Genomic DNA, 26,343 nt, shown 5'->3' with positions numbered 1-26,343 from the left:
ATAATAAATTTGTAAGACTTTAAGGTGCCACAACGCTCTCTGCTGACTGCAAGAAGATCAAACCAGGCCATACTCCAGGAAATAAAGCCGGACTGCTCACTTGAGGGAATGGTATTAAAGGCAAAACTGACGTACTTTGGCCACATAATGAGAAGACAAGATACCCTGGAGAAGAGGCTGATGCTAGGGAAAGTGGAAGGCAAAAGGAAGAGGGGCCGACCAAGGGCAAGATGGATGGATGATATTCTAGAGGTGACAGACTTGACCTTGGGGGAGCTAGGGGTGGCGACGGCGGACAGAAAGCTCTGGCGTGGGCTGGTCCATGAAGTCACGAAGAGTCGGAAGCGAGTGAACGAATAAACGGTGACAACATATATATATATATATCTCGTAATGCCAGCCTTTTAAAAACGTCCAAAAAGTTACTCGTACCGCCCACCCCCACCCTCCAAATTTACTAGACTGGAGAGCTCCATTCCTCCCCTATCAGACCGCTTCGTTTCCATGCAGGACACACCTTCCTCCCTGCCCAGAGGGCTGCAGAGGGAGGAAGAGGTCTCTCGGCCAGAGGCCTGAAGCGATGTCCTTGCAGGGGGCTTTCGCAATCCCTCGTCCCTGATCGAAAGCAGTGTCTGCCCTTTCCTGTCGGAGAGAACCCTCTTTGTCGCAGCTTCAAGGGCACAAAGTCTCCTTTCTACCCCAAAAACTGCACCGCGTCCCTTGTGCTCGACGGCATGCCTTTGTTCAAACGGCTCATTCCGCTCCTGCTGGAAAGGTCTCCTTTTTCTTCCGGCCAGCGCACCGCTGCCCTGACCTACCACAGCGAATGGCCCAGACGCCAGTTTCGCCACCCTTTCCGAGGCTTCCATTACGATGTCTGCCTGCGTTTCCCCCCTCCTTCGGTCTCTGCGCAGCGCTATCAGCTGAATGTTTTCGCAGGGCGGCAGGTGGCTTGTGGGAGGAACATTATTGGCTTAAAATGATTTTCTCCAGAAAGGCATTTTGGGGGGAGGTTGAGCGAAACCATTCTGCGCTGCCTCCACCTTTTAAATCCCCCCCACTCCTTTGATTTTGCCTTCTCTTTCTTCCTTTGCCTTCAGTCTCGCAGACTCGGGAGGAGGCAGCATTCTGCAGTGCCTGCACTCCGAGCCTGGTAGCTGCTAAGGTCAGTTCCAAATATGAAGAGCCGATGAATAAGCCATTATCGGGTTGCTTTTTATGTCGACTCAGTGGACATTTCCTGGCTACAGAGAAAGCAAAGAGAATGGCAAGCTTTGTCGGGCCCAGGAATCTTTAAAATGCAACACCCCCCCTCCGTCCTCCCCTTCTGCAACTTTTATGGCTTTGTCCCACTGGCATGTCTGAAGGAGGAAAACAGAGTCTTCTTGGCGATAAGCCACATGGCTCAACACCCAAAGCTCTGCATCAGGGCGCATGAGAATTCCGTTGTTCTCCCACAGAAGCCGATCGCTGTTTCTCTTGGCCAAAACACCTTTCAGGTGATCAGAGCTGGCGTCAAGGGTCGGCATGTAGGGGCACTTGCTGAGGGCCTCCACCCAAGCAGGGGCCCACTGACAAGAGCTCCCTGGAATTGTGCCTCCTCTTCACCAACCGGCTTGTTCACTGACCTTGCACCCTGCTTGCTGACTCGCCTCTCGGTTTGGCCCAGACAACAGTGAGAAGGAGGGGCAGGAGACGCCACTGTTTGCTTCCTCCCTCCCTCTTTGCCTGTGAAGTAAGCAAGTAGGGAAGTCAGACAAACCCACCAATGGATTCACATGAGTTCAGATTTCTATGAATCTGGCCTGTAGAAGTTGCAGCAGACCGGCTTTTTTCCGAATCCCACAGATTCTGCGGACTTGCAGACCCTTTCTTTTTTTAACTTTTGGGTTTTTTTCACAAATGCGCAGTTGCGCTAATGTGACTCAGTACGTGCGAATTAGCCCTCACGCGAATTAGTGCTGATGTGCATTAGCACGAGTGGAACAAAATTCGCGGACGTCCCTAAAATAATTCGAGTTCCATCAAGGGGATGAAAGACGACGGAGAATCCACAAAACACAGACAGAACCTCCCTAGAAGTGAAATGGTAGCAATGATGAGGAAGAGGAGGCAGAGCAAAAGCAGTTCATGACAATGGTAGTAAGAAGATAATGAGGGTGTGTCTTGCCCAGGGCACTCCAAAATCTGGAGCCAGCACTGCAAGTGAGGCTTCTGGGCTTGACACCCGAAGGCCATTTTTATGGCTGACCTGATGTCGTCGTCCTGCTCCTGATGGATCAACTTCTTTGGGCGATGGATTGTCCTTTTAAACCAGGTTGATCTACCTCTCGCAAGGATTAACCTCGCCATCTTGTCGCTTGTCCCACCACGGCCGTTTGACAAGCAGGACTGCGTGAACAAATCGAGGCGTGAACTCGACTGAGGTTGAATTCTAAGTCGTTGCGGCTCGAGAGTTAAAGGCGTACTTCTTATCGAAATGGTGCGGGGGAAATATAGCAGGAAATGAAAAAGAAAATAGTAACAGTTGTGTGTGTGTGTGTGTTTTCTTTCTAATCGTGAGTGTTATCTTTTGTTTATTAAGTAAGAAGTTCCATGTCTCGAACTGGTTCTCGTTACCGCTCCTTTTCCTCATTCCTTTTCTCCTCACTATCGAAACTCAGATTGTATGCTCCTCAGGGCAGGTTTTTTTCTTCATTTCTTCTGCTGCTTGGCAAAATATTTTGTACTTTGATTGAATACTAATAGTGATACTATGGTGTGCAGGGAAAACGGTAGGGAGACATTTTTCTTCCTCTCTCATATTAGAACCCAATGGGATCATCCCATGAAGCCGATTGGTGGGAGGTTCAAGACAGATAAATGGAATTCACTACCATGAGATGTAGCAATGGCCACCAGCTTGGAAGTCTTTAAAAGAGAATTGGACAAATTCATGGACGAGAAGACGGTCAATGGTAATGAGTCCTGATGGCTCTATGCTAACTCCAGTTTCAGAGGCAGTAAGCCTGTATACACCATTTGCTAGGGAACATGGGTGGGAGGGTGTTGTTGCACTCATGTCCTGCTTGTGGGTCGACAGCTGGTTGGTCACTGTGTGAACAGAATGCTGGACTAGGTGGACCCTTGGTCTGATCCAGCAGGGCTGTTTTGATGTTCTTATGTCCTGCTTTTGTTGCCTGTCCTGGATTTATATAAAGATATAATGGATCTCATCCTAGTGCCAAAGGCTGTGACCAGGGCCCAATCTACACCAACCAGGATATTGCACTATGAAAGTGGTATATAAAACACAGTAGCCACACTAAGCTGGTTATAGTGGTATGAAAGCAGTATATGGTATGTGTCAATGGGCCCCAACAGTTGTCAGTGCATTTCAATACTGCTATAAAGCAGTAGTGAGGCTCCTGCCTGTTATATACCGCTTTCATAGTGCAATATCCTGCTTGGTGTAGATTAGGCCCAGGTGACCTGTACTGCTGCTCAGTTTGCTGTCCAGGAAACTGTGGATGAGCACATTCAAGGCCCCTGACGCTCTTCTGTTTTAGGGTTCTTTATTTTTATTTATTATTATTTATTTATTATTGCATTAATATCCCAACTTTTTTCCTCCAAGGGACCCAAGGCGGCATACATAATCCTCCTCCTCTCCATTTCATCCTCACAACAACAACCCTGTGAGGTAGGTTGGGCTGAGGGTCTGTGCCTGGCCCAAAGTCACCCAGGGACTAGAACCCGGATCTCCCAACTCTCACTCCAGTACTTTAGCTATGACACTATGCTGGCTCTCTTTATCTTTAAACCACCCTCGGACCAGGCAGCCCTTCAAATAAAAGATGTCCATAAATCGAGGACTGTCTTTCGACAGCCCTTGAAATGTAGGATTGTCCTCTGTAACGTAGGACACATGGCCACATTCCCGACGGGGCGGAGGTGGCAAAGTGAGGAGGCCAAGGAGGACTGCAGGGTAGATGCGAACCAGGGTTAGGGAGAAAGTGTCCGATGAAGCCCTTTTGCTCCTTCATGCGGGAACCTCTTGCATAATATATGCTAATCATGGAATTCTTGGCTTTTCTTGGCACCAAATCTTGATTGCGATGAACACCAAACCAAATACCCGACGGTAACAATGCAGGTTGTACGAACTCCACAGGGCGATTCTAAAAAAAGCACTTTCTGCCTCAGTCTAATTTGGAAAGGGAAGGGAAGGATCAAGGAGAAGGAATTTCCTGATGATTAATGGCCAGTTGGGTGGATCCATGTCTGGGCTTTCACCCTGCCCTTTCACAGGTCCCTCGGAAATGCCCTGTGGCTCCGTTGTTTTTACTGCTCTCCTGTCTTGATGAAGCGTCATTTTGAAAAGCATCTCTCTCTCTCTCTCTCTCTCTCTGTGTGTCAATTCTTGCAGCTATTTCTGTGCATGTCCCAAATGGAGAGAGGGAGAAGGAAAGAGCTTTCTTTGTTCTTCTTCCTCTTGAGGGAATGCATCTTATTTTCTAAATATACATGGATGATTTGTAGGACCTTTGTGGTCCTCATAATAGATTGGCACTTATGAACCCCCCCTTAAAAGAGGACATGCATCACCCAAAGGGAGGACTTGGATTTGCATAACATTTACATATGCTAATGTATTCGTATAGATGCAAACTTAGCAATATTTATTTTAAATAGAAACACAGCACATCTCACCATGTGGAAAATTGTGCCCAGGCGGCCTATGTGCTTCTCTGCTGAGACCATTGTCCAGTTGCCATTGATGGTCAACTTCAAGACCCAGCTGTTTCTTCTTATGATTTATCTTTATACCAGAATAAAGGACAGCCCTTCAAAGGGAGGATGCCTTCAAAACAGAGAACCGTCCTCTGGAAAACCTTTTAAAGAGGGCTGTAAAAGAGGACACATGGTCACCCTACCTCATAACGAGGGATGAAGATGATTAAAAACAAAACAAAACATGGTGCCAGACTGGGACCTTGGGTAGTTGATGGTGGGGAGAGATCAAGGCAACGACAGTCCTCCTACTTGTTGTGTCAGAAGAACATAAGAAGAGCCCTGCTGGATCAGACCAAGGGTCCATCTTGTTCAGCATTCACAGAGTGGCCAACCAGCTACCCATGGGAAACCCACAAGCAGGACATGAGTGCAACAGTACCCTCCTTCCCAAGTTCCCTAGAAACTGGTGTATGTAGGCTTATTGTCTCTGATACTGAAGGTAGCTTAGAGCCATCAGGATCAGTAGTCTTTGATTCTTCTCCAGGAATTTCTCCAGTTTCCATTTAAAGTGATCCAAATTGGTGGCCATCACTATGTCTTGTGTAGCGAATTCCATAGTTTAATTCTGCGAAGAAGTCCTTCCTTTCATATGTCCTGAATCTCCTACCGATCAGCTTCATGGGATGACCCCATTGGGTTCTAGTACTATGAGAGAGGAAGGCTGGCAAGCCAGTCTGACCCAGAAGAGTCCATACCCCAGGAAATAAAGCCAGACTGCTCACTTGAGGGAATGGTATTAAAGGCAAAACTGAAGTACTTTGGCCACATAATGAGAAGACAGGATACCCTGGAGAAGAGGCTGATGCTAGGGAAAGTGGAAGGCAAAAGGAAGAGGGGGTGACCAAAGGCAAGATGGATGGATGATATTCTGGAGGTGACAGACTTGACCTTGGGGGAGCTAGGGGTGGCGACGGCCGACAGACAGCTCTGGCGTGGGCTGGTCCATGAAGTCACGAAGAGTCGGAAACGACTGAATGAATAAACAAAGGGAGAGTCAGCTGACTTGCTTTGGCCAATTGGTGCAAGGAGGCTTCCTTGGCCGATGTGGCTGATCTCGCTGTAGTTCCCCTGATTGGTCAAGGGATGGATGGAGGCTGTCAGGCCGAAGCCTTTACAGGAACATTTCTGGATCTAGTGCTCTCCAGATGTGCTACCTCAGGGAAATATGGCCCAACACATCTCAGGTTGAGAAAGGTAGCTTTTCTCAACACCCTTTATGCTACTAGTTCAAGACCCATTGTAGGCTGAAGCCATGGCCCATGGTCATTATACAATCACGAGTAAGGTTTGGGGTCATGTCCCAAGGGATTCCCATTCAATGCGACATGAATAAGCCTCCTTTGGGGAGGAACATGGAGTTGAAACAGGGGGTATAACAGCAGTGGCTTTAAAAATGCCTAGATGGGGAAAGCACGATGAACTCTTGATACTGTGATGTGGAATATAGCATTGGCTAGAATTTTAGGGTTCTCTTCCATTAGATCACCTTCTTTTACATTTATTTATTTATTACATTTCTATACCGCCCCATAGCCGAAGCTCTCTGGGCGGTTTACAAAGTTTAAAACGTGGAACATTAAAAACCGCTAGACAAAATGTAATAATAATAATATAATAATTTATTTCTTACCCACCTCTCCACTTGGATTGAGGCGGGGAACAACAATGAATATAAAACACATTAAAAACTGATTAAAAACATAGCATACATGATTAAAACATCCTTAAAACATCCTAAAAACATTCTAAAAAACATTCTAAAATTTCACTGGGTAGGCCTAAAAGCATAAAAGCATAAAGCAGATGGCATACAAAGACAATATACATTTAAAAACAACTTTAAACTCTCAGCTAGGCCTGAAGATAGATCTGGGGTCAATTAAAAACTCAACATATGCTGTTAAATGCCTGGGAGAAGAGAAAAGTCTTGACCTGGCACTGAAAAGACAACAATGTTGGCGCCAGGCTGGCCTCGTTTGGGAGATCATTCCATAATTGGGGGGCCACCACTGAGAAGGCCCTCTGCCTTGTTGCCAACCTCAGAGTTTCCCTCGGAGAAACTCGGTCCACCCAGAGGAGGACCTTAGATGTTAAAGCTCTTACAGCCATTAACTAATCCTTAGGAGAGGCAGTTCAACCATTTAGAACGGGGAGGGTTCGTTTTGTCTCTGCCTTTCCGTACATTCACAATGATTTCTGTGGGATTCGCACACATCTCGTGGACACCACTAGGCTTCAGAGGGCCTTGGCCGTTCCCCTGCCCTGGCTCATTAGTCACAGAGCGGCATGTGGTGTCCCAGCACAAAATAATGTACACTTTTTGTTAAGAAGTCACTAGCTCTTCCTGTTGCTTGGAAGCTGGTGTCTCTGCAGATTGAGAAATGTGTCTTTCATCACATTATTGTCCAATTAATCTTCACCGGCCGAGAAAAGCGAGTCAGTTAGCGGACAGGGCTCCAAGAGAGTGTTTGCTTTTGAAATGCAAATCTGAGGCCTGTCTAGGCAACCCCAATTCAAAGGGGGTAATCATTCTAACAGGCAAAAAGCCGCAAGAGGCATGCAGGCAAACTCCAGTGAAATTGAACAGAAATGGCTTGGAATTGCGCTGGTGTAGAGTTTAAATTAAAAGCAGGTGTCCTGTCTTAGGGTTGTTTTTCTGGGTTTTAAAGACATCACCTTGAGGTTGGGTTGAATCTCGGTGCGTCTCCTGGAGTCGTTAGGCCGACGGTGTTTCCAAACTTGTAATTTTAGCAGTTATAGCTTCAGTAACCACTTGAATTCAAGCTAATAATGACCACGAGGCAGGGTGTCGGTCAGTCCGTTTCTGGTAAATTATCAAGCACATGACCAAAGAGGATGAAAATAAATAAATCTCCTAAGTCATCTGTGCTGTAAAATGTATTTTGCTCTTATAGGGTTCTCTCCAACTGCTGCAGAAGCCAGCAAGAATTTCCATTGACTGCAACGTGACTTGGATTGAGTGTTGGTTTGGCTCATGTTTAGTGGTCGCTGCGTTGTTGGAGGGTGTGTGTATGAGTGTGTGTTGTACACTATTCCGGAGCACACTCGTAAAATCTTCAGTAGCTCCTTTGGAGAGCCAAAATTCAACAGCAGGGCTGTCATGGAGAAAGAAATGTAGCTGTTATAACCGCATCACAATGGGCAGGTTTGTCCAATATGGATATCTGGAGCAGTGTGGTGTAGTGGCTAAGGTGTTGGACTGGGAATTGGGAGATCCGGGTTCGAGTCCCCACTCGGCCATGGAAACCCCCTGGGTGACTTTGGGCCAGTCACAGCCTCTCTGCCTCACAGGGTTGTTGTTGTGAGGATAACATGGAGAGGAGGAGGATTATGTACGCCACCTTGGGTTCCTTGGAGGAAAAAAGGTGGGATATAAATGAAATAAATAAATTATTATTATTATTATTATTATTAATAATAATAATAATAAATATCTATGCTACTCTTAGGTAGCGACAGAACGATAGGTAGGTATCCTTGGGCACCTGCTGAGGGCCCACAGCTGGGGCCTACTGACAAGTGCCCTTGGGACTTGCTCCTCCTCTTCACCCTGGCAACCTGCTGGTTCACCTGCCGCTCACTCTGGCACAGACAACGGAGGTGGTGGTGAGGAGAAGCCAGAGACGCTATGCCCTCCTTGCTCCTTGCAGCAGACGCCGCTTACTACTTGCTTTCTGGCTCTCTGTCAAGCAACCAAGTGGCAGCCATGATGTGAAAGTGAATGAGGAACCAGAGCTGCTGGTGACCATGGTGATGAGAATGAAGACTCACTGAAGGAGGGTGCCCTTGAGGGTGTCTTGTCCAAGTGCCCCCAAAACCTGGATCTGACTGCATCACAATGTACTCTGCCTAGTTGTTACGGTTGCTCTATTTTCTTGTGCATTGCCCCGTGAGTGACTAAATGACTTACTTGAATCAATTTAATAAGTAAATAAATATGTTCAGGCTGGTAGCTGAACCAACTGACAGTGGGAACAAAGTGGGAATTAACGTGTATAGGATTATGGTGGTGAGAATGTAGGCTTACCGGAGGAGGGATCTGTAGCATTACACCGCACAAGTCAGTTCCCAAATGTATGTTTGCAGTTTGTAAGTCTGTGGTGAGTTTAGAATGTTGGCCTGAGGGGGCGGAGTTAGAATGTCTTAGGAGGGGAAGGAGTGATATATAATGACTGAGGGGATTGGAGGGGACTTTTTAGGTCCTCTTAGAGTCTTTAGTGCTCTCTGTGTTTAGAGTACTTAAGTTCTGGGAAATTTGAGGGTCAGCGTAGAGAGTGGAGTCTTTGGAGTGTGGTGTGCACGTAGTTGATGTATATTAATCAATACAGATAATAAAGAAAGTTCAAGAGTGATTGTGTGAGGGAAAGGAAAGCATGTATGTGAATGAGTGAAAGGATTGGATGAAAGGTTTCAAAAAGGTTTTTAAATGTTTTATTGGAAACAAAGCTTGTGAACTTTTAAAAATAAATTTTAATCATTTTGTTTTAACTATCACAAAAATCCCACGTGTCTGTTTGGCATTTAACATCTGAAGTTTACTCATTTAACACCCACTCTGTCAATAATTCCCCTCAGCACATATAACTCACAGTGTTTTATTTTATATCTTGAAATCCTTCTCCATTTAAACCCCTTCCTCCACATAGTTTGGAGGAAGGTGGTTTTTATCCCTTGCCTCAGGCGTATCAAGCGGTGGTGCTTGGCTTGAGCAGGGAGTAGCCGCGGCCGGGTCTGTTGTTCAGAGCTTGTGTTGTGGCAGGATCCATTCTGGGTGTCTTGTCCAAAGACCTTCCAAACCTGGAGCCAGCCTGGTCTTAGGGCAACTTAGGGACCGAGGAAGCTGCCTTTGACTGACTCAAATCCTTGGTCTGTCTAGCCTAGTATTGTTGACACTGACTGGTAGTGGCTTTCCAAGGTGTCAGGCAGGGTTTCTTCCATCCCTATCTGGAGATGCAGGGGATTGAACCCGTGACCTTCCATTTGCAAAGCATGTGCTGTACCGCTGAGCCATGGCACTTCCTGACATCACTACACAGAGTGATGGTAGCTTGGAAGAATGTCATTAAATAGCTAGTTCCTCAATATCTCCCCCATTTATCTGAATGGGGCAATAAGTCGTGTGGAGATGCGGTAATGATAAAACATGCTTATTATGTCTGTACAAGAGAAAGGAGGCAAAAGTACAATTACTTTATTCAGAATTGGACAACATGTATTGATAATGGGGGGGGGGATCATCAATTTATTCATTTAAACGTTTGTATCCCATCCTGTATCACTGAGATCTCAGGATGGCATACAGATAAAATCATACAATTGACATGACTCATGCTTTTGATTTATTATTAATTCAGTGTTTATCAATTTAAATAGATTCTTATAATAACTATTCCTTTTTAAAAACCTTTTCCTAAAATTATTTCTTTGTTAGATGACGTGTGTGTTTTTTTAATCAGTATTTAATGGAAGTTAAATTATGGAATTCACTACCACAAGATGTAGCGATGGCCACCAATTTGGATGGCTTTAAAAGGGGGTTGGATAAATTCCTGGAGGAGGAGAAGGCTATCAATGGCTAGTAGTCCTGATGGCTATGGGTTACCTCCAATATCAGAGGCAGTAAGCCTGTGTGCACCAGTTGCTGGGGAACATGGGTGGGAGGGTGCTGTTGCACAGCTGGTTGGCCCCTGTGTGAACAGAGTGGACACCCCGTCTGATCCAGCAGGACACTTCTTGTGTTCTTATGATATAAATTCTGAATTAGAAAACAACAACAGAGTTACTTTCAGAAGGGATTTGAGCTACTGTAGCTGTTTCACTGTACCAATACCTTTCCTTCTGTCCGTCCCCTCTTCCCTTCTCCCCGATACCAATCTTACTAATCCACATGGCTAATAAAAGAAGAATAAATATTAGGGAAATAACATGCAAACAGGCTTAATGTACATATGGCATTTGCTGCACAGAATTTTTTGGGGAGGAAGAGGAACTGTGGTTGCCTTGGTGAGATCTAGTGTGGTGCTGAGTTTAGAATAGTGTGTGTAGATGTGAGAAACCCAGTTCCAAACCTCCCCCCGCCTACTTGCAAACAGTGAACCTACACGGTTTGCCTTGGGTAGGTCTCTCTCTCTCTCTCTATCTCTCCATGTCCTTTCTTGGTGTAGGAGCTATACTAGAGTGACCAGATTGAAAAGAGGGCAGGGCACCTGCAGCTTTAACTGTTATGATGAAGAGGGAATTTCACCAGGTTCCCCATATATACAAATGACACCTGCTGAAATTTCCTTTTCAATACCACTATTAAAGATACAGGACACCTGTTTTCCTTTTCATAGGGTCACCCTAGGTTAATTGGTTTACAGATTTCTCAGCCATGCTGGTTGAACCGGGTTACGTGTCCAAGATGGCAAACATTTGCATCAGGACTTAGGGGCCAAAGATGCTGCGATGGCACTGACCTTATACAGAAGGCCTGGCCTAGCACACCCTTCTCAAGCTAAGCACTAACACTTGAACAACCTGAGTGTAGGGTAAAACACAACCTTTTCCTCACATGAGTGGGTAAAGGCTAGAATCTGGAAAGGTTCTGCTGTGTATGAAATAAGCTGAAATATATAATTAATATATATATATATATATATATATATATATATATATATATATAGTGTTTATGATAGTAACTGTAGAGCAGGTGATAAAGCCAAGCAGACACGTGGTTTGAGGTAACAAAACAAAATAAAATGTTTATTTTTGATTAACAGATCTTAGTTACTTTTAATGCCAGTTAACCTGCTTAATCTACTAGTTCTAATAGATTCAGTAATCTTATCTCCATTCACTCTCCACACCACTGGACACTCTCCTGACTAAACAAACCCTAACTCTCTTAACTCACTCAAAACCCACTCAAAACTCCAACTACAACAATCTCCTCAGCTAACCCATTTATACTCTTCCCCCCTCTCTCACAGCATCATCAGCCACACACGCTCAGGCCACAGCTAGACCTCAGGTTTATCCTGGGATCATCCAGGGTTCGCCCCTGCCTGAGCACTGGATCCCCTGTGTGTCACCTAGATGAACAGGTTTGACCCCTGGACGATCCAGGGATAAACCTTAGGTCTAGCTATGGCCTCAGTCAAACATTCTGCACTCACTAGATAAACAAACTTCCAGACATACCTAAGGGACAGAAAGGTGGTATCGCCACAGATGCCCACCAGGAAATGCAAAGAGACTTGTCTGGATGGCATCTTTCTATCTCCATCAAAAAATACATATAATGCTTCTCAGAACAGCAGGCAGCAAAAGCAGGAGGTGCATCGAGCTTAAAGCACTGCCTGCCAGTAACTAAGCTGAGAAGAGGCAGTTCAATTTTTTAGAAGGGGGAAACAATCAACCGGAATGGGACCCCTAATACTTGACACTTCTGTTCTTAATCGTAGCATCTCTAGGCTATGGACTTAGCGCGTTTCCGGGCGGAGGGCTTCCGATCATTGCACTGCTATCCTGTGTTTCTCCCCTTAACTTTTCTTCTTCCGGTTTTCTCGGAGAACGCGGGAGGGTTACAAATGGAAGACATGGTTGTATGGGCACCCCTCTGTAAAATTCCACGAATGAGGCAGGCCGATTGCACAATAAAAACCCCATCTGAAGCCTCCACACTTGAAGGCACATTAGTTGGAATTGCACAATCACCGGAGTGTTTGATGTGGCTGCCATCTTTTGCAGCGTTGCACTGCTTCTTAGCAATAGTTTGAATCAGAGGAGAACTATTGGATCCAAACTATAATCTCGCCGCTGCTTTCCTTGGCCCCGTGCCCTTTTGCCTGCTCCCTCCCTGAAACAATACGCTCACAGTACTTGTCAGTAATCAGTAAGTGCTCTGCACGGGCCTCTTAACTTCAGAAGTGATGACTCTTCCATTCAGAGGTTTCTTTGATGGTTGAGGACATTCATTGCTGGTCATTGGAAGGAAACTGGATAAGGTGAAACATTAAGAGAGCCAGTAGAAGAATCTGCACAGAAAGGCACGATGCCACTCTAATTGAACATCAGAACTTCAGAAGAGCCCTGCTGGATCAGACCAAGGGTCCATCACTCTGCACACAGCGGTCAACCAGCTGTGACCAGAGAACTGTAAGCAAGACACGGAGAAGATCATGGAGAAGAGAAGATTTATTTATTTAAGCATTTTTATGCCGCCATTCAGCCAAAAAAGGCTCTCATGGCGGCTTACAAAAGTATTGCTTGACAGTCCCTGCCCACAGGCTTACAATCTAAAAGACATGACAAAAAAGGAAAGGGGATTGGGAGGGAGGAGGAGTTTTTTGTACATGCCAGGGGCATGTCTAGCCTGGGGAAGAGAAGATGGAGGGGAGACAGGACAGCACTCTTCAAATACTTAAAAGGTTGTCACACAGAGGAGAGCAAGGATCTCTTCTCGATCCTCCCAGAGTGCAGGACACGGAATCATGGGCTCAAGTTACAGGAAGCCAGATTATGGCTGGACATCAGGAAAAACGTCCTGACTGTTAGAGCGGTAAGACAATGAAACCAGTTACCAAGGGAAGTGGTGGGCTCTCCCACCCTAGAGGCATTCAAGAGGCAGCTGGACAACCTTCTGTCAGGGATGCTTTAGGGTGGATTCCTACATTGAGCAGGGGGCTGGACTCAATGGCCTTATGGGCCCCTTCCAGCTCTACTATTCTATGATTCTATGAGAGAGAGTATTAAGCTGACGAATCTCTTCTGGCAGGCCATTCCACAGTCTGGGGGCGGCAGGAGAAAAGGTCCTCTGGGTAACAGTTGTCAGCCTAGTTGTGACTGACTAGAGTAGACCCTTCCCAGAGGACCTGAGTGTGTGGGGAGAATTGTATGGGAGAAGGCGATCCCGCAGGTAACCTGGACCCAAACCATGTAACCTGGACCCAAACCATTAAAAGTAATAACCAACACTTTATACTTCGCCCAGAAACTAACTGGTAGCCTTCAGACAGGAAACTGGGGAAGACCGAACCATATGGGAGCCATGAGGACAAGTTCCACTGATAGACGGATGGTTCACCGATTAATGCCATGCAGGGTCAGACTCTAGCCTCGTGAGCCAGGCTTTGCAATCAGGACTTTACAGCATTTTGGATGTGTTCCACCATTTCAAAATAAAACATCTATTTATCGCTTTAAAGAACGCCCCCCCCCACCTCATTACTTCAGAAGGGATGCGAGTTCACGGGTTGTAAATTTTAATTCATTTCGAATATCCCAAATGACGGCACCATCAAGAAGCTGTAAATGTTTTGCAGGCATCTGAAAGCCATTAAGCGACGCGCTGCGCTTCTGCAAACCCAGCTGGTTTGCCGGGACACGGGGAGGGAGACAGGTGCATGGGGCAAAGCAGGAGGAGAGGAAAGATACTGGGTTGGTGGCCAAGGCAAGCTGCCTTTAGGTCAATGGCTCCTGTTGTTCTTGCAACACGATGCTCATATTTACTCAGCGGAGGGGAGGAGGAGGAGGAGAGGTGAAACGATATCAGTTCCTGGGAGAAGGGAGGCCCTCCAGTGCTTTTTCAGAAGCCCCGAGACCACTCACAATTTATCATTTCAACCCCCCAACATTTATTAGCCTGGAGGGCCAGCCCCTCCGCTCAGCTGATCTGCCCCGAGGTCAAACGTCCTTCTCAAACTCGCCGGGTGATCTTGAGATGCTGGAGCTCATAAAATGTCAAGATGAGGCTGCAAATCTTGCTGGATGCCCGAGGAAGCTTTAACTGAGCGACACTTGAAGGCCATGAGATCTTGCACTCCTGGCTGGCATATGCATTTCTAAGATTGTAAAATGGCTGGTAGAAGGTCCATCAGATGGGCAGGGGCCTTTGAGGCTCCTTGGTCAATTGAACATAATAACTGCTTTGCAATCCAGCGTTCTGTTTTCCACCATGGCCTTCCATTTGTTCCTGGGAATCCTAGCAGGACCAGGGTAAGAAGACAAATGGCTGTTCCCTATGCATTGTTTTCTGCATCTGGTTATCCTACCTTTGAAGATGAGTCTTCGATTTAGCTACGTCAGAGTTAATTGAACAACACTAAGGTGTGTTGAAGTGCATTGGCTGATTATTTCCTAAACTAAGGGGTCCTACTGATTTTGAAACAAGCCTGACAACCCTGGAAGAACCTATGGTGGTCGTGGGTGCCCTAGTTTCCTGAATATAAGCACGCTAATCTTTATAAAAGATTTGTGAACTGTTTAGCTCCATTAAAATAAGGCCAGGGGAAGTAGTAAGGGTCTGGAAATGTCAATGTTTGTGTATCACTGAATGGCAACAGTGCACAGTTGGGGATGTTATCAATGTTTCTACAAGTGGACCTTGCATCCTCCAGCGGACGGAATAATGTGGATTCGTGGAGATGGAAGATTCTACAGGATTGATTCGAAATGTAAAACGAAGCTGTTCTTGATGATTAATTAGGAGCATCCTTTCCTTTCGTGCCCGTATTTCCAGCAGGGTCACCCACCGACCGCGCTCCAGGAAGCAGTAGCCAAGCGCAGGGCTCTTGCAGCGAGAGGCAAAACGGTGTAATCTGTTCTCGCATCTGCTTCCTGTTGTCTGGATATCAGCGGCTTTCTTTCTGGTCCATGATGGACCTAATTCTCACTATGTAGAGGCAGAAAATGTGACTGTTAAAAACATACACACAACACAAACACACACACACACACACACACACACCAAGAATGGAAAAAATATGTCTTTGGAATAGGAATTGCTTCCTCCTGCTAAGCTGTGTATTTTATTTTTTATTTTTTAAAAAAGGTATTGTGGAGGCTGGCCATCTCTGCCCTTCCGCAGCTGATATCACGCAGTGTTTCTTGGATCCAGAAGGCAGCACAGAGCGGTGGAAGAAAAAGCTCTCAAACCCCCTGTTGTTATTGAAGTCTTATATCGGATCGGGGGGGGGGGGAACCCAACCATCCCGTTGTAAGTGGTGGCATTTGTGGAAGGTGGCACGTAATTCTGAGCCCAGACAGGATAGAAAGCTGAGATTTCCTTCCCTCAACCTTCTTTTTCTTGCACGATGGGAGTATTCAACGCTCTCCTCCCTCCCCCTTCTTTCACCCACAACAAAACTTTGGGAAAGGCATGGAGAAGAGAAGGAGATAGTTTGGACACATTCTTCAGTTGAGTAACGGGACGTTGGCTAATCCTTGAGTGTCATGTCTAACTCTACTGCCCCTGTTTTGGGAGAAGATGTCTCAGGTAATCAATCAGAATCAGATTCAGAACTAGAAGATGCAGCGTCAGACACCAGCCAGCCTGTACCAGTGGGGGAGGAAGCTCTCACGGGCGATTCCCCAGCTGGGAGTCAGCCCTCTCTAGAGCTTATCTCCTCAAGGCCAAATCCTACACACTCAGTAGGAAGTGAGGTTTCTTCCGGGGGTGAGCATCCCGACAAGCTAGCTGATGCTCGAGTCCACCAGAAGCTCAAATGCACCAGGCGGAAGGAAGTCAGCTGGATTATGCCAGAACCTGCACCACGCTCTCTGAAGTAACGGGCGTTTGGGAAGTGGCTTCCTATTCTTCTTGAGCTGACAATTGTCTTGCTTAGTTTGCATAGTTTTGCCTAGGGGGACGTTTCCAAGAGGTTAGAGTCTCTTCAGGTAGAAGAGACGTTTGTTGCTTAATAAAAGCTTTGTAGATTACTTAGCAAGCCTCGTCATTTGCCTCCTATTGAAAGCAGGAGTTTTCTGAGAAACACGACATTGAGGATGTGGGAGGGGCGTTTTAACTGGGATGCATGATGATGCCGCACGCTGAGCCATTACGTAGATCTGCCTAGGCCAGTAGTGCCTATCCTGACCTGGGCTTCTTGGGCGGAAAACGTCGTTCCCAACACCCGCTCCCCCGGAGGTTTCGGGGAGCAAAGCTCCAACCTTGTACATGCAATGCACCCCCTCTGCCACAGAGTTACGGCATTTCCTCTTCCTCTTGATTTATTTATTTATTTACTATGTTTATATACCACTCCACATCCAAAAGCTTTTGGAGCAGTAAACAAAAGATAGAATAGAAGAATAAAAAACACGATATGAAAATTACTATTTTAAAAACAACAGAGTTCTCATAAAACCCGAGTTCTGGTATAACCACGGCCGGTCCCTCAAGAAAGCTTCCTGAAATGAAGACGTTTTCAGGAGGCACCGGAAGCGACACAACGTTGTCGTCTGCTTGACCTCGAATGGCAAAGAATTCCATAGGAAGGGGGCCACCACACTGAAGGCTCTTCTCCTGGTGGATTCCCATCGGGCCTCAGTGGTCAGGCAGGTTGGTAAGGGAGAAGGTGCTGTAATGTGATTTTTCCACCAGTGGGTTGAGACGTTTCGTGGACGTTCCTGTTTCCAGGCGGGAGGTGATGGAGGTTTTGCCGAGAGAAATCGTAAACAGCTATCACTCCATGGTACTAGGCTGAGCCCTTTGGGCTCATAAAAAAAAGAGCAAGGCAGTGGCGCAGTGGTAAATGTTCACGTGCAGAAGCTCAGCGTTACAGTCTCCCTAGCCACGCCCCCGAGGAGAATCCCGAAATGCAGGCAGCTGCGTTGATCTGTATCAACCAACCAGTTCTAGCCATTTTCCATTCCTCTAGCAGCAGGTCTTTGGTGAAGCTAGTGGGTCTTGATTGAGGTCCTTTCTACACCTAAGGATTATCCCAGGCAAATGGAGGGATCATCCCTGCCTGCTCCCGGGATCCCCTGTGTGTCATTCGGATGCACAGGGATGATCCCGGGACGATCCCAAGATATAGGGTTTGTGTATTATTATATTTATATTTATTTGTATCCTGCCTTTTGCCCAATACTGGGCCTAGACATGCCTTGACCCTTCAAGACCAAGCTACCCCAGAAGACTTTGCATTACAACAGGGAATGTGAAAAGAAGGGAGAAACGAATTCTCAGGATGCTGAACTTTTTATTGTAGGTTGTAAAGCCCGACGTGTCGGGCTTTACAACCTACAATAAAAAAGTTCAGCATCCTGAGAATTCGTTTCCCCCTTCTTTTCACTTCATTGGATGCTTTTCTGACCCTGCTTTTGCATTACAACAGGGCACCATGCCTGGTAGCTGGGAAAATCCATTTCACCACCTTAGCTGCTGTGACGATTGAAGCTAAGCTCAGACAGAACAGGAAAGCCTGAGGGCTGGGTGGGGGTGGCAGATGACATTGGTGTCCCTGCTAATGAAGAGACACCAGCACGGTGAGCCCCGGCTTCGCTACACCCTAGCTTATCTCCTGATCCTCCCAGTGCTCTGTTTCCACTACAGGCCTGGAAAATGGAGCTCCAGGACACCAGTGTGACTCAAGCCCACTCAAGGCTTGTGGCCATGGGGGCAATGTGGGCCTCTCCAACCTTCCGAATATACCCTCTTGCATCTCTAGCTCAAGTGAGAATGATCAGACGGGGAAGATGTCTTAGGGGCACGCAGACAGGGGAGATCGGGCACAGCGGTTCAGATTCCACTGTGGGATGGCAGCAGGCCCTCCCCTGGGATTTGTTGATGCTTGGCCAATGAGAGCAGTGGGCATTAATCGTGTGGCAGTGCTGCCCAGCAGACGGAATGTATGTGCACCTGCATGATAACCCATAGACCCCTCGCTTGGCTGGCACGATGCTCCAGGCATGAGGCTTATGAGTCAGCAAATCTCTTCTTGGCTAAGGCAAGGTTTGGCTTAAAATTCTCCTTTCACACTTCTTTCTTTACCTCAAGTGGAAATGTAAGATAAATAAGGTACATTGCTCTTGTCTGAAAGAAATGGGCATGGTTAGCCTGGCGAAGAGAAGATGGAGGGGAGACAGGGCAGCACTCTTCAAATACTTGAAAGGTTGTCACACAGAGGAGGGCCAGGATCTCTTCTCGATCCTCCCAGAGTGCAGGACACGGAATCATGGGCTCAAGTCACAGGAAGCCAGGTTCTGGCTGGACATCAGGAAAAATGTCTTGACTGTTAGAGCAGTATGACAATGGAACCAATGGCCTAAGGAGGTTGTGGGCTCTCCCAAACTAGAGGCCTTCAAGAGGTGGCTGGACAGCCACCTGTCAGGGACGCTTTGAGGTGGATACCTGCATTGAGCAGGGGGTTGTACTCAATGGCCTTAGAGGCCCCTTCCGACTCTACTATTCTATGATTCTTTCCTATGACTATTATTACTATAACTCTATAATGTACAGTCCCTTGCACAATGCTAAGAACATAGGCTTTTATTTTTTTAATTTTTTTTTACCCCTTTGAGTTGCTACACAGAACTGAAGGATCCATAGTTCCCTCTTCATTCCCTCTCCATCACTGGAGAACCAGTGTGGCATAGTAGCTAGAGTGTTGGACTGGGAGTCAGGAAATCTGGGTTCTAGTCCCCACTCGGCCACGGAAACCCACTGGGCGACTTGGGGCCAGTCGCAGACCCTCAGCCCAGACAAGAGGAGGATTATTTTATTTGTTTTATTATTTGTTTTATTATGCTCTTCATGGTTTTAATTTTTGTGACCCGCCCAGAGAGCTTCAGCTATTGGGCAGTATAGAAATGAAATGAAATGAAATAAATAAATAAATAAATGATGTACACCACATCAGGTTCCTTGGAGGAAAAAAAAAGGCGGGATATAAATGCCACCAATAAAGAAATAACACAAAATAATAACACATTAAGGGATTAATGGTGGGCAGATTTACTGAAGGTGCAATCCTATGCATGTTTAGACAGGAAAAAAAGTCAGGAAAAAAAGCCCACATCTCCCAGCATGCTAGCCAGGGAATGCTGGGAGTTGTAGTACTTATGTCTTCAGAAGGTAGACCCCACTGAGGGAGGCAGGCCATTTAGGGTGTCTTGCCCCTCAAAAACCTGGAGGCAACACTGTTTGGAACACATGAAGTTGCTCTGAACGGGATGTTTTGCCCTTCTACCCCTGTTTTATCTCTTCTGGCTGTCTGTGGCTCTTCAGGGCCTCAGGTGGAGAAGGGAATTGCACGTCGTCTGTTACCTGAGCTCTTTTTATTTTAAGTTAACATGGATTGAACTGGGACCTCTGGTATGCAAAGCGTGCAAAGTTACGGCCCTTCCCTCAAACGTATGATTTCAGTACTGTATTTATGCAAAGTTAACATGAACCCTTCTGGCTATATTTTCCCAGGGCACTGCTTCTGTCCTTCAGCGCCGGTCTGATAAGGAGGAGTATGTGGAAGTGGGTCGGCTTGGGCCATCGGATTATTTCGGTAAGCTTCCGCTTCCTTTCCGTCGGAAAAAATCGAGGAAGGCCAGCAAATGTGGGCTTATTGCATTCATAGGGTGCTGCTGCGTGAGGCACGCTGCCCAGGTATGCAGCCACGTTGGTCTTGTTCCAGCTTTTCGGAGGGCTCAGATCATCGATGGGGGAGCGAAAGTCACTAGGGGGCCACCGGTGGCAGAGGACTCTGCCGAAACGCAGGGGAGAGAATAAATAGTTGATCCTCCACTTTTGCAAATAGAAAATCCATCCCTTAACTCAAAACTGTCTCCATCGTGGGCAAACCATAGATGTTCCTTGGTTGGTGGAAAACAGAAGTGGAGATCAACTAAGCAGCCCTTAACTTCAACAAAGCTGGAGATAAATTAAAATGCTCAGCTAGGTAAACAATGCCATAAAAGCAGCTCAAATGAAAGGGAGGGGTGATGGGGAGAAGACCGTGATGAGGTTTACAGCTTGGAGTAAGAGTGCTGGATGAGAGGGAAGAAGTTAGACGAAACCAGAGGAAAGCAGGGGTCGGAGACCTTCACTGTGGACGAGGCAAGAGGCTAGGTGCCTAACCTACAGAGGTGTGACAACGGTCCTTTTCTTCTCACTTCCAGGGGAGATTGCTCTCTTGCTCAACAGGCCTCGGGCTGCCACTGTGGTGGCCCGGGGGCCCCTGAAATGCGTCAAGCTGGACCGCCCTCGCTTTGAACGAGTCCTCGGCCCTTGCTCGGAAATCCTCAAGAGGAACATCCAGAGATACAACAGTTTCATTTCCCTGACTGTTTAAAGTGATCCCTGCCACTGCCTTTTACGTTCAAACTCGTGCACTTAAAATCCGACCCGTGCCGTTCCATAGCTTTGCGAAGTGAACGACAGACACATCCATTTGATATATGTCCCCCCACACCACGTTCATGATGGGTGCACTAGTTATCCAATCATTATCTGTCATTAAAAAGGGTAGACAACGGAGATCGAGAGGAAAGGGGCTTTTGGGGAACTGTTTGGTTTTTTATTATTATTATTCTACACATGAATCACATTCCAGGTTGCTGTTGTCACTGGGCCTCCTTACATTTTTAATAACACAATTTTAAACGTCCAAAAGCCCCATTTATTTAACTTAGTTGTGCTGAAAAAACAGCCCTGTCGACGTTCTTTCAGATATTTTGCACCTTGGATATTCATTGTTAAATGCCCTTTATAGAATCATGGAAGGTGTCCCTGGAGATCATCTAGTCAATGCAGGCTCTGCACTGCATCCTTGGCAGATGGCCACCCACCCTCTGCTTAAATGCCTCCAGTGAAAAAGGACCCATCACTTCCCAATGGAGTCTATTCAACAGCTCCTATTCTTAGGAAGCTTCACCGAATGTTTAGCCAAAATCTGTGTTGCCCTGCATTTTCCACTCTTTGTTTTAATCCTCACTTCTGGAGCAACTGAGAACGGTTCTGCACCATCTTCTACCTGACAGCCTTTTAGATATTTGAAGGTTGCTATAGCGTGTCCCTGTAATCTTCTGTCTCCAGGCAGGGCCGGGCAAAGCTGGTAATAGGCCCGGGCCAGATGGGAAATGTAGGCCCCATTTCAAATTCTTCATTAAGTATTTTTTTTAATCAGTTCTAAATACATATGAACTAGAACGATTTATTAAAAAGGTAATGGCAAGCACTTTTATTCAAGATGTATATAAGACATCACTTCTTCACACTCAGAAATGCTTTACGTGCTTTTCTTTGGGCAAATCCATCATCAGCAACAGAAAAATCAAGCAACTTTGCCTTGTCAATGTCAATGTTCAAAAACTGCTAATCCATTCAAACGTTCTTGCACCATTGCGGACCGAAAGTATGATTTGATTCGTTTTAGGACACTGAAGCACCTCTCATTAGAGGCCACTGTTGCTGGCAATGACAGAAAAATGGCTACTTTGTAAGGAATCTTTACCAAAGGGTCCCCCCTTGCCTCTACTGGGGTACTCGGAGTAGCCCCCCTCAAAATCGTAGGCCCATGCCAACTGCCCCCACTGCCCCCCTTCCTCTGCCCAGCCCTCTCTCCAGGCTAAACAAACCCAGCTCTTCAGCCGTTCCTCATAGGACTTGGTTTCTGGATCTATCACTACTCTGGTTACTTTTCTCTGGATGCTCTTCAACCTGTCCCTTTTTATGGGATTGGAGGCCTCACACATTACAAAAGGACATGCTGACCTTCAAAGGGGAATTGATTAATGAATGGAGCAAAAGTCTAGCCAGGAGTGACATGCACTTAGGCTTACACAACCTCCCCGCCTGGCAAAGCAGAGAGAGCAACACCACCACAGGTATTTCCCCTCTAGGACACTGCCCACCCATTATGGAGTGCCCATTAGTGGGGAAAGATGTAAACGTGTCTGTTTTCATAAGATAAGAAAAGCCCTGCTGGATCAAACCCAGGGTCCATCTACTCCAGCACTCTGTTCATACAGTGGCCAACCAGCAGTCAACCAGGGAACCACAAGGAAGACAAAGGTGCAATAGCACCCATGTTCCCCAGCAGCTAATATAGATAAGCTTGCTTCCTTTTGGGGCACTTCCTTTTTAGGCATCCCTGCCTGCCCCTGGGTGAATTCTGACAATACTTCCTTTCAGTGCTACTCTAAACCTGTGTTTAGAATTTAGGTAGGGTTTCTGTCTATCAAACATCTATCTATCAAACATTTCCACTATGAGGGAAGGTTACAATAGCTGGGATTGTTTAGCTCAGAAAAAAAGGAGGCTATGGGGAGACACGATAGAGGTGTTCAAAATTATGGATGGTGTGGAGAATGTGGATAGGGAGACACACACCGGTTGCTGGGGAACATGGGTGGGAGGGTGCTGTTGCACCATGTCCTGCTTTGTTGGTCCCTGGCCAATGGCTGGTTGGCCACTGTGTGAACAGAGTGCTGGACTAGATGGAACCTCGGTCTGATCCAACAGGGCTCTTCTTATGTTCTTATATTCTAATGGATGTTACACACTGGCCAAGTTGTGATTCCATATTTAACTCCATTTATATGCTGCAGGCATGATCTGGCACGATTCTCCTGGAAGAAGCGCATTTGAAATGAACAGGAGTGTTATTGTACCTGTTGATTTTACAGTTGGGCTTGTCCAGGCCCCAATCTCACTGGATTGGGCCCCGTTCCATTAATGTTAGGATGGAGGCATGTATCTGCAAGAAGAGTTTCTGTCTGATGTATTTTCTGTCTGATGTATTTACAAAGACCTTATTTGGTCTTTGTAATCTGTATTTATTATTCTTATTTATGACTTTCATTCCCATTTTTTGCATGTATTACAAATTATGGAAGATCAGATGCTGTGTTCGATAACAGTAATGTAATGACACCCTCTAAAAAGATTTTTTTTTTTTTAAAAAAATCAAATATATATACTAGTCATAATCATATAAACGTATCTCCTGTGAACTATTTTGGTATTCTGTTCTGTGTGGATATTTTTTTTTTTGAAAGAAAAAGGTTTTGTTTTTGTTTTTTAAAAAGTGAATGTTTAATCACTCTTTTTGTTTTGCTTATTGGATTTCTGTGGCTTCATTGGTAATAAATTAAAAAATGTGAGTGGTGTAATGCACGGGAAACATTTGATCACTGCCGCATTGTGGAGAATTTCAGACTCAAAGGATTTACCGCTATTGAAAAAGTGGGTGCAATTCAACAAAAATTACAGGCACGCATCTCATTGAAATAGTGCTTGGGGTAGGGTGACCATATGAAAAGGAGGACAGGGCTCCTGTACCTTGCACAGTTGTATAGAAAAGGGATTTCAGCAGGTGTCATTATTATGCATGCAGCACCTGGTGAAATTCTGTCTTCATCAAGAGGAGCCCTGCCCTCTTGAGCAGATATAAAAGAGGGCAGGGCTCCTGCTGCTTTAACTGTTTTGATGAAGACAGAATTAGGTGCTGCATGCATACAAATGACACCGGCTGAAATGTCTTTTTATTTATTTATTTATTTATTTAGAATATTTATATACCACTCCCCATTGAAAAATTTCGGAGTGGTGTGCAAGGTAAAATGAAAATAAAAACAGAATAAAAACAGTTAAAACAAAATTTAAAAGAAGCAATAACAGTAATCCAAGGCTGCATGTTAGAGAAAGGCTTCTTGGAGTAAAGATGTTTTCAGGAGGCGCCGAAAGGAGTACAAGGTTGGCGCCTGCCTGACTTCCAGAGGCAGGGAGTTCCATAGCAGGGGAGCCACCACGCTGAAGGCTCTTCCCCTGGTGGATTCCAATCGGAGGATGGATCTAGGTGGAACCACCAGGAGCAGGCCCTCAGATGACCTCAGTGACCGGGCAGGTTGGTAAGGGAGAAGGCGCTCTCTCAGGTATCCTGGTCCCAAGTTGCTTAGGGCTTTGTACACAAGTACAAGAACCTTCAACCTGGCCCGGTAGCGAAGAGGCACCCAGTGCAGTTCCCTCAGCAGAGGAGTTACATGCTGGAAAGGGGCAGCTCCAGACAACAGCCGAGCTGCAGCATTCTGCACGAGCTCCAGCTTCCGGAGCAGCTTCAAGGGCAGCCCCACATAGAGCGCGTGCAACTGTGAAAGATACAGGAGCCTTGTCCTCCTTTCCATATGGTCACCTTAGCCTGGGGCCAAGCGAGAGGTGATAAAAGTAACTCTGCAATGTATAACTGTCACCCAGTTAATTTTTATTTTATTTTATCAGCTATTATACATTTCAACAAAACAAAACGGACAAAAAACGCAGGTAGAACTACATATTTTAAAAGGCCTCAGTTTCAAATATTACAAAGTTCTAAAAAGTAAAGAAAAGAGTAAAAGGGAGTAATTACACATAAGCTTTATAAAGGCAGACCACATATCCAAACATAAGTCCATTTGTGGACTGCCACCCAGTTAAAGAAATCTTAGCTAATTAATTCTGTGGCCTTAGCTAGACCTACCTGTTATCCTGTGATGGAGGAGGGAAGGATCTCGCATTGTGTTTAACGCGAGATCCCTCCTCTGTTTACGCGCAATGACCTCAGAAGGAGAGGTGTTGCGCCCGCCATTTTAATTTTTTAAAGGAACAGCAGCGCACGAACGCTTGTGTGCAAAATGTAAGCATTTTTTAAATAAATAAATAAATTCCCCACTCCCCCCACTCTACCCCCAATGGGCACAGCTCCTGGCTCCTCACGAGGAATTGCGTGGAGCCAGGTCAACCTGCGGCACCTGGCCACATGTTCTGCGGTCTCGGGCTCAGCCTGGGACCGCGGAAAAACCAGGGCCAAAGGCGAGGGCGAGATCCTGGGACAAGGGAGGGATCAACCCTCCCTGATCCCGGGATCCCCCGTGCATCATGTGGACACACAGGGACAATCCTGGGGTTTGCCCTGGGGTAAAGCCCCATCTAGCTATGGTCTGTGAGTTTTACTCAATGAATGGGGCACATGAATCAGTTAAATTTGCACCGGAGTAAAGACAATGGCTCCGTTCAGACAACACGCTAAACCATGCTGCTTAACCACAAAATGGTTAACAGAATGCATGCATTCCATTAACCATTTTGTAGTTAAGCAGCATGGTTTAGCGTGTTGGCTGAACAGGGCCAATGGTTCTGAAGGAAGAAGTGTGTTTTCTTGGTAAATGTAACACACATTTGTCCTAGTCGGCATTTAGTTAGAAGAATGCCTCTTTTAAGAGGCTGGCTAAAATCGATGGAATGGTCGCCATTTTTGAAGTGGTTATCCAACCATTCTGCTTTCTCATCTTGAGTGACACTCAAGCTTTTTGAGCCACTTTTTTTTTGAGACGGAAGACGCCCTAAACCATGGCAAAAGCCTTATTCACCGTGGTTAAAGCTGTGGTTAGGGTGTCTTCTGAACAGGGCCAGTAAGTTGATACCACAGCCTTACTTGTTTTGTAGAGACAGTTACCTTCGGGATGTGTATGCGCTAAAGAATTTTACCTGAAAGACGTCAGACCGCCATTTTGAACCTTCTTACCACTACACGTGCGGGCAGGAAGGGTTGTAAATTCATGGGTGCGTGGATAGCTTAGCATCATTTGTGGATTTGCAAGACTGAACTTTACAGCACACAGTTAAATACTTAAGTATTATTAATTTCAACCTGACTCTGGCTGGGTTAATTTTTCTGGATTGCACCCATTCTTTGCAAGAGACCTGTCGCTCGGCCAAAACCACATCGCAATTACTGTTGTTAACGTTCCAATGAAAAGCAGAAACATGGACCACTGAAAGTCGTTCAGTGGAAACGAAACGAGCAATGTTCT

General features: G+C 46.0%; 1 protein-coding gene across 1 annotated transcript in view; it reads left to right on the top strand.

Annotated features, from left to right (window-relative positions):
* The window catches only part of PRKAR1B (protein kinase cAMP-dependent type I regulatory subunit beta), a 108,553-nt gene extending 87,600 nt beyond the window's left edge, over positions 1–20,953 (top strand). Inside the window, exons 9-10 of the mRNA XM_063143646.1 lie at positions 19,979–20,060; positions 20,674–20,953. Coding sequence (XP_062999716.1) covers positions 19,979–20,060; positions 20,674–20,846 — 255 coding nt within the window. The 3' untranslated portion in view covers positions 20,847–20,953. The remainder of the gene's footprint in view (positions 1–19,978; positions 20,061–20,673) is intronic.
* The last annotated feature ends 5,390 nt before the right edge of the window (positions 20,954–26,343 follow it).

Source organism: Elgaria multicarinata, chromosome 17 (assembly GCF_023053635.1).
Source record: "Elgaria multicarinata webbii isolate HBS135686 ecotype San Diego chromosome 17, rElgMul1.1.pri, whole genome shotgun sequence".
In the NCBI taxonomy this organism is placed as follows: domain Eukaryota; kingdom Metazoa; phylum Chordata; class Lepidosauria; order Squamata; family Anguidae; genus Elgaria; species Elgaria multicarinata.
Note: the sequence above shows the minus strand (reverse complement) of the source record. Positions and strands in the feature narration are given on the sequence as shown.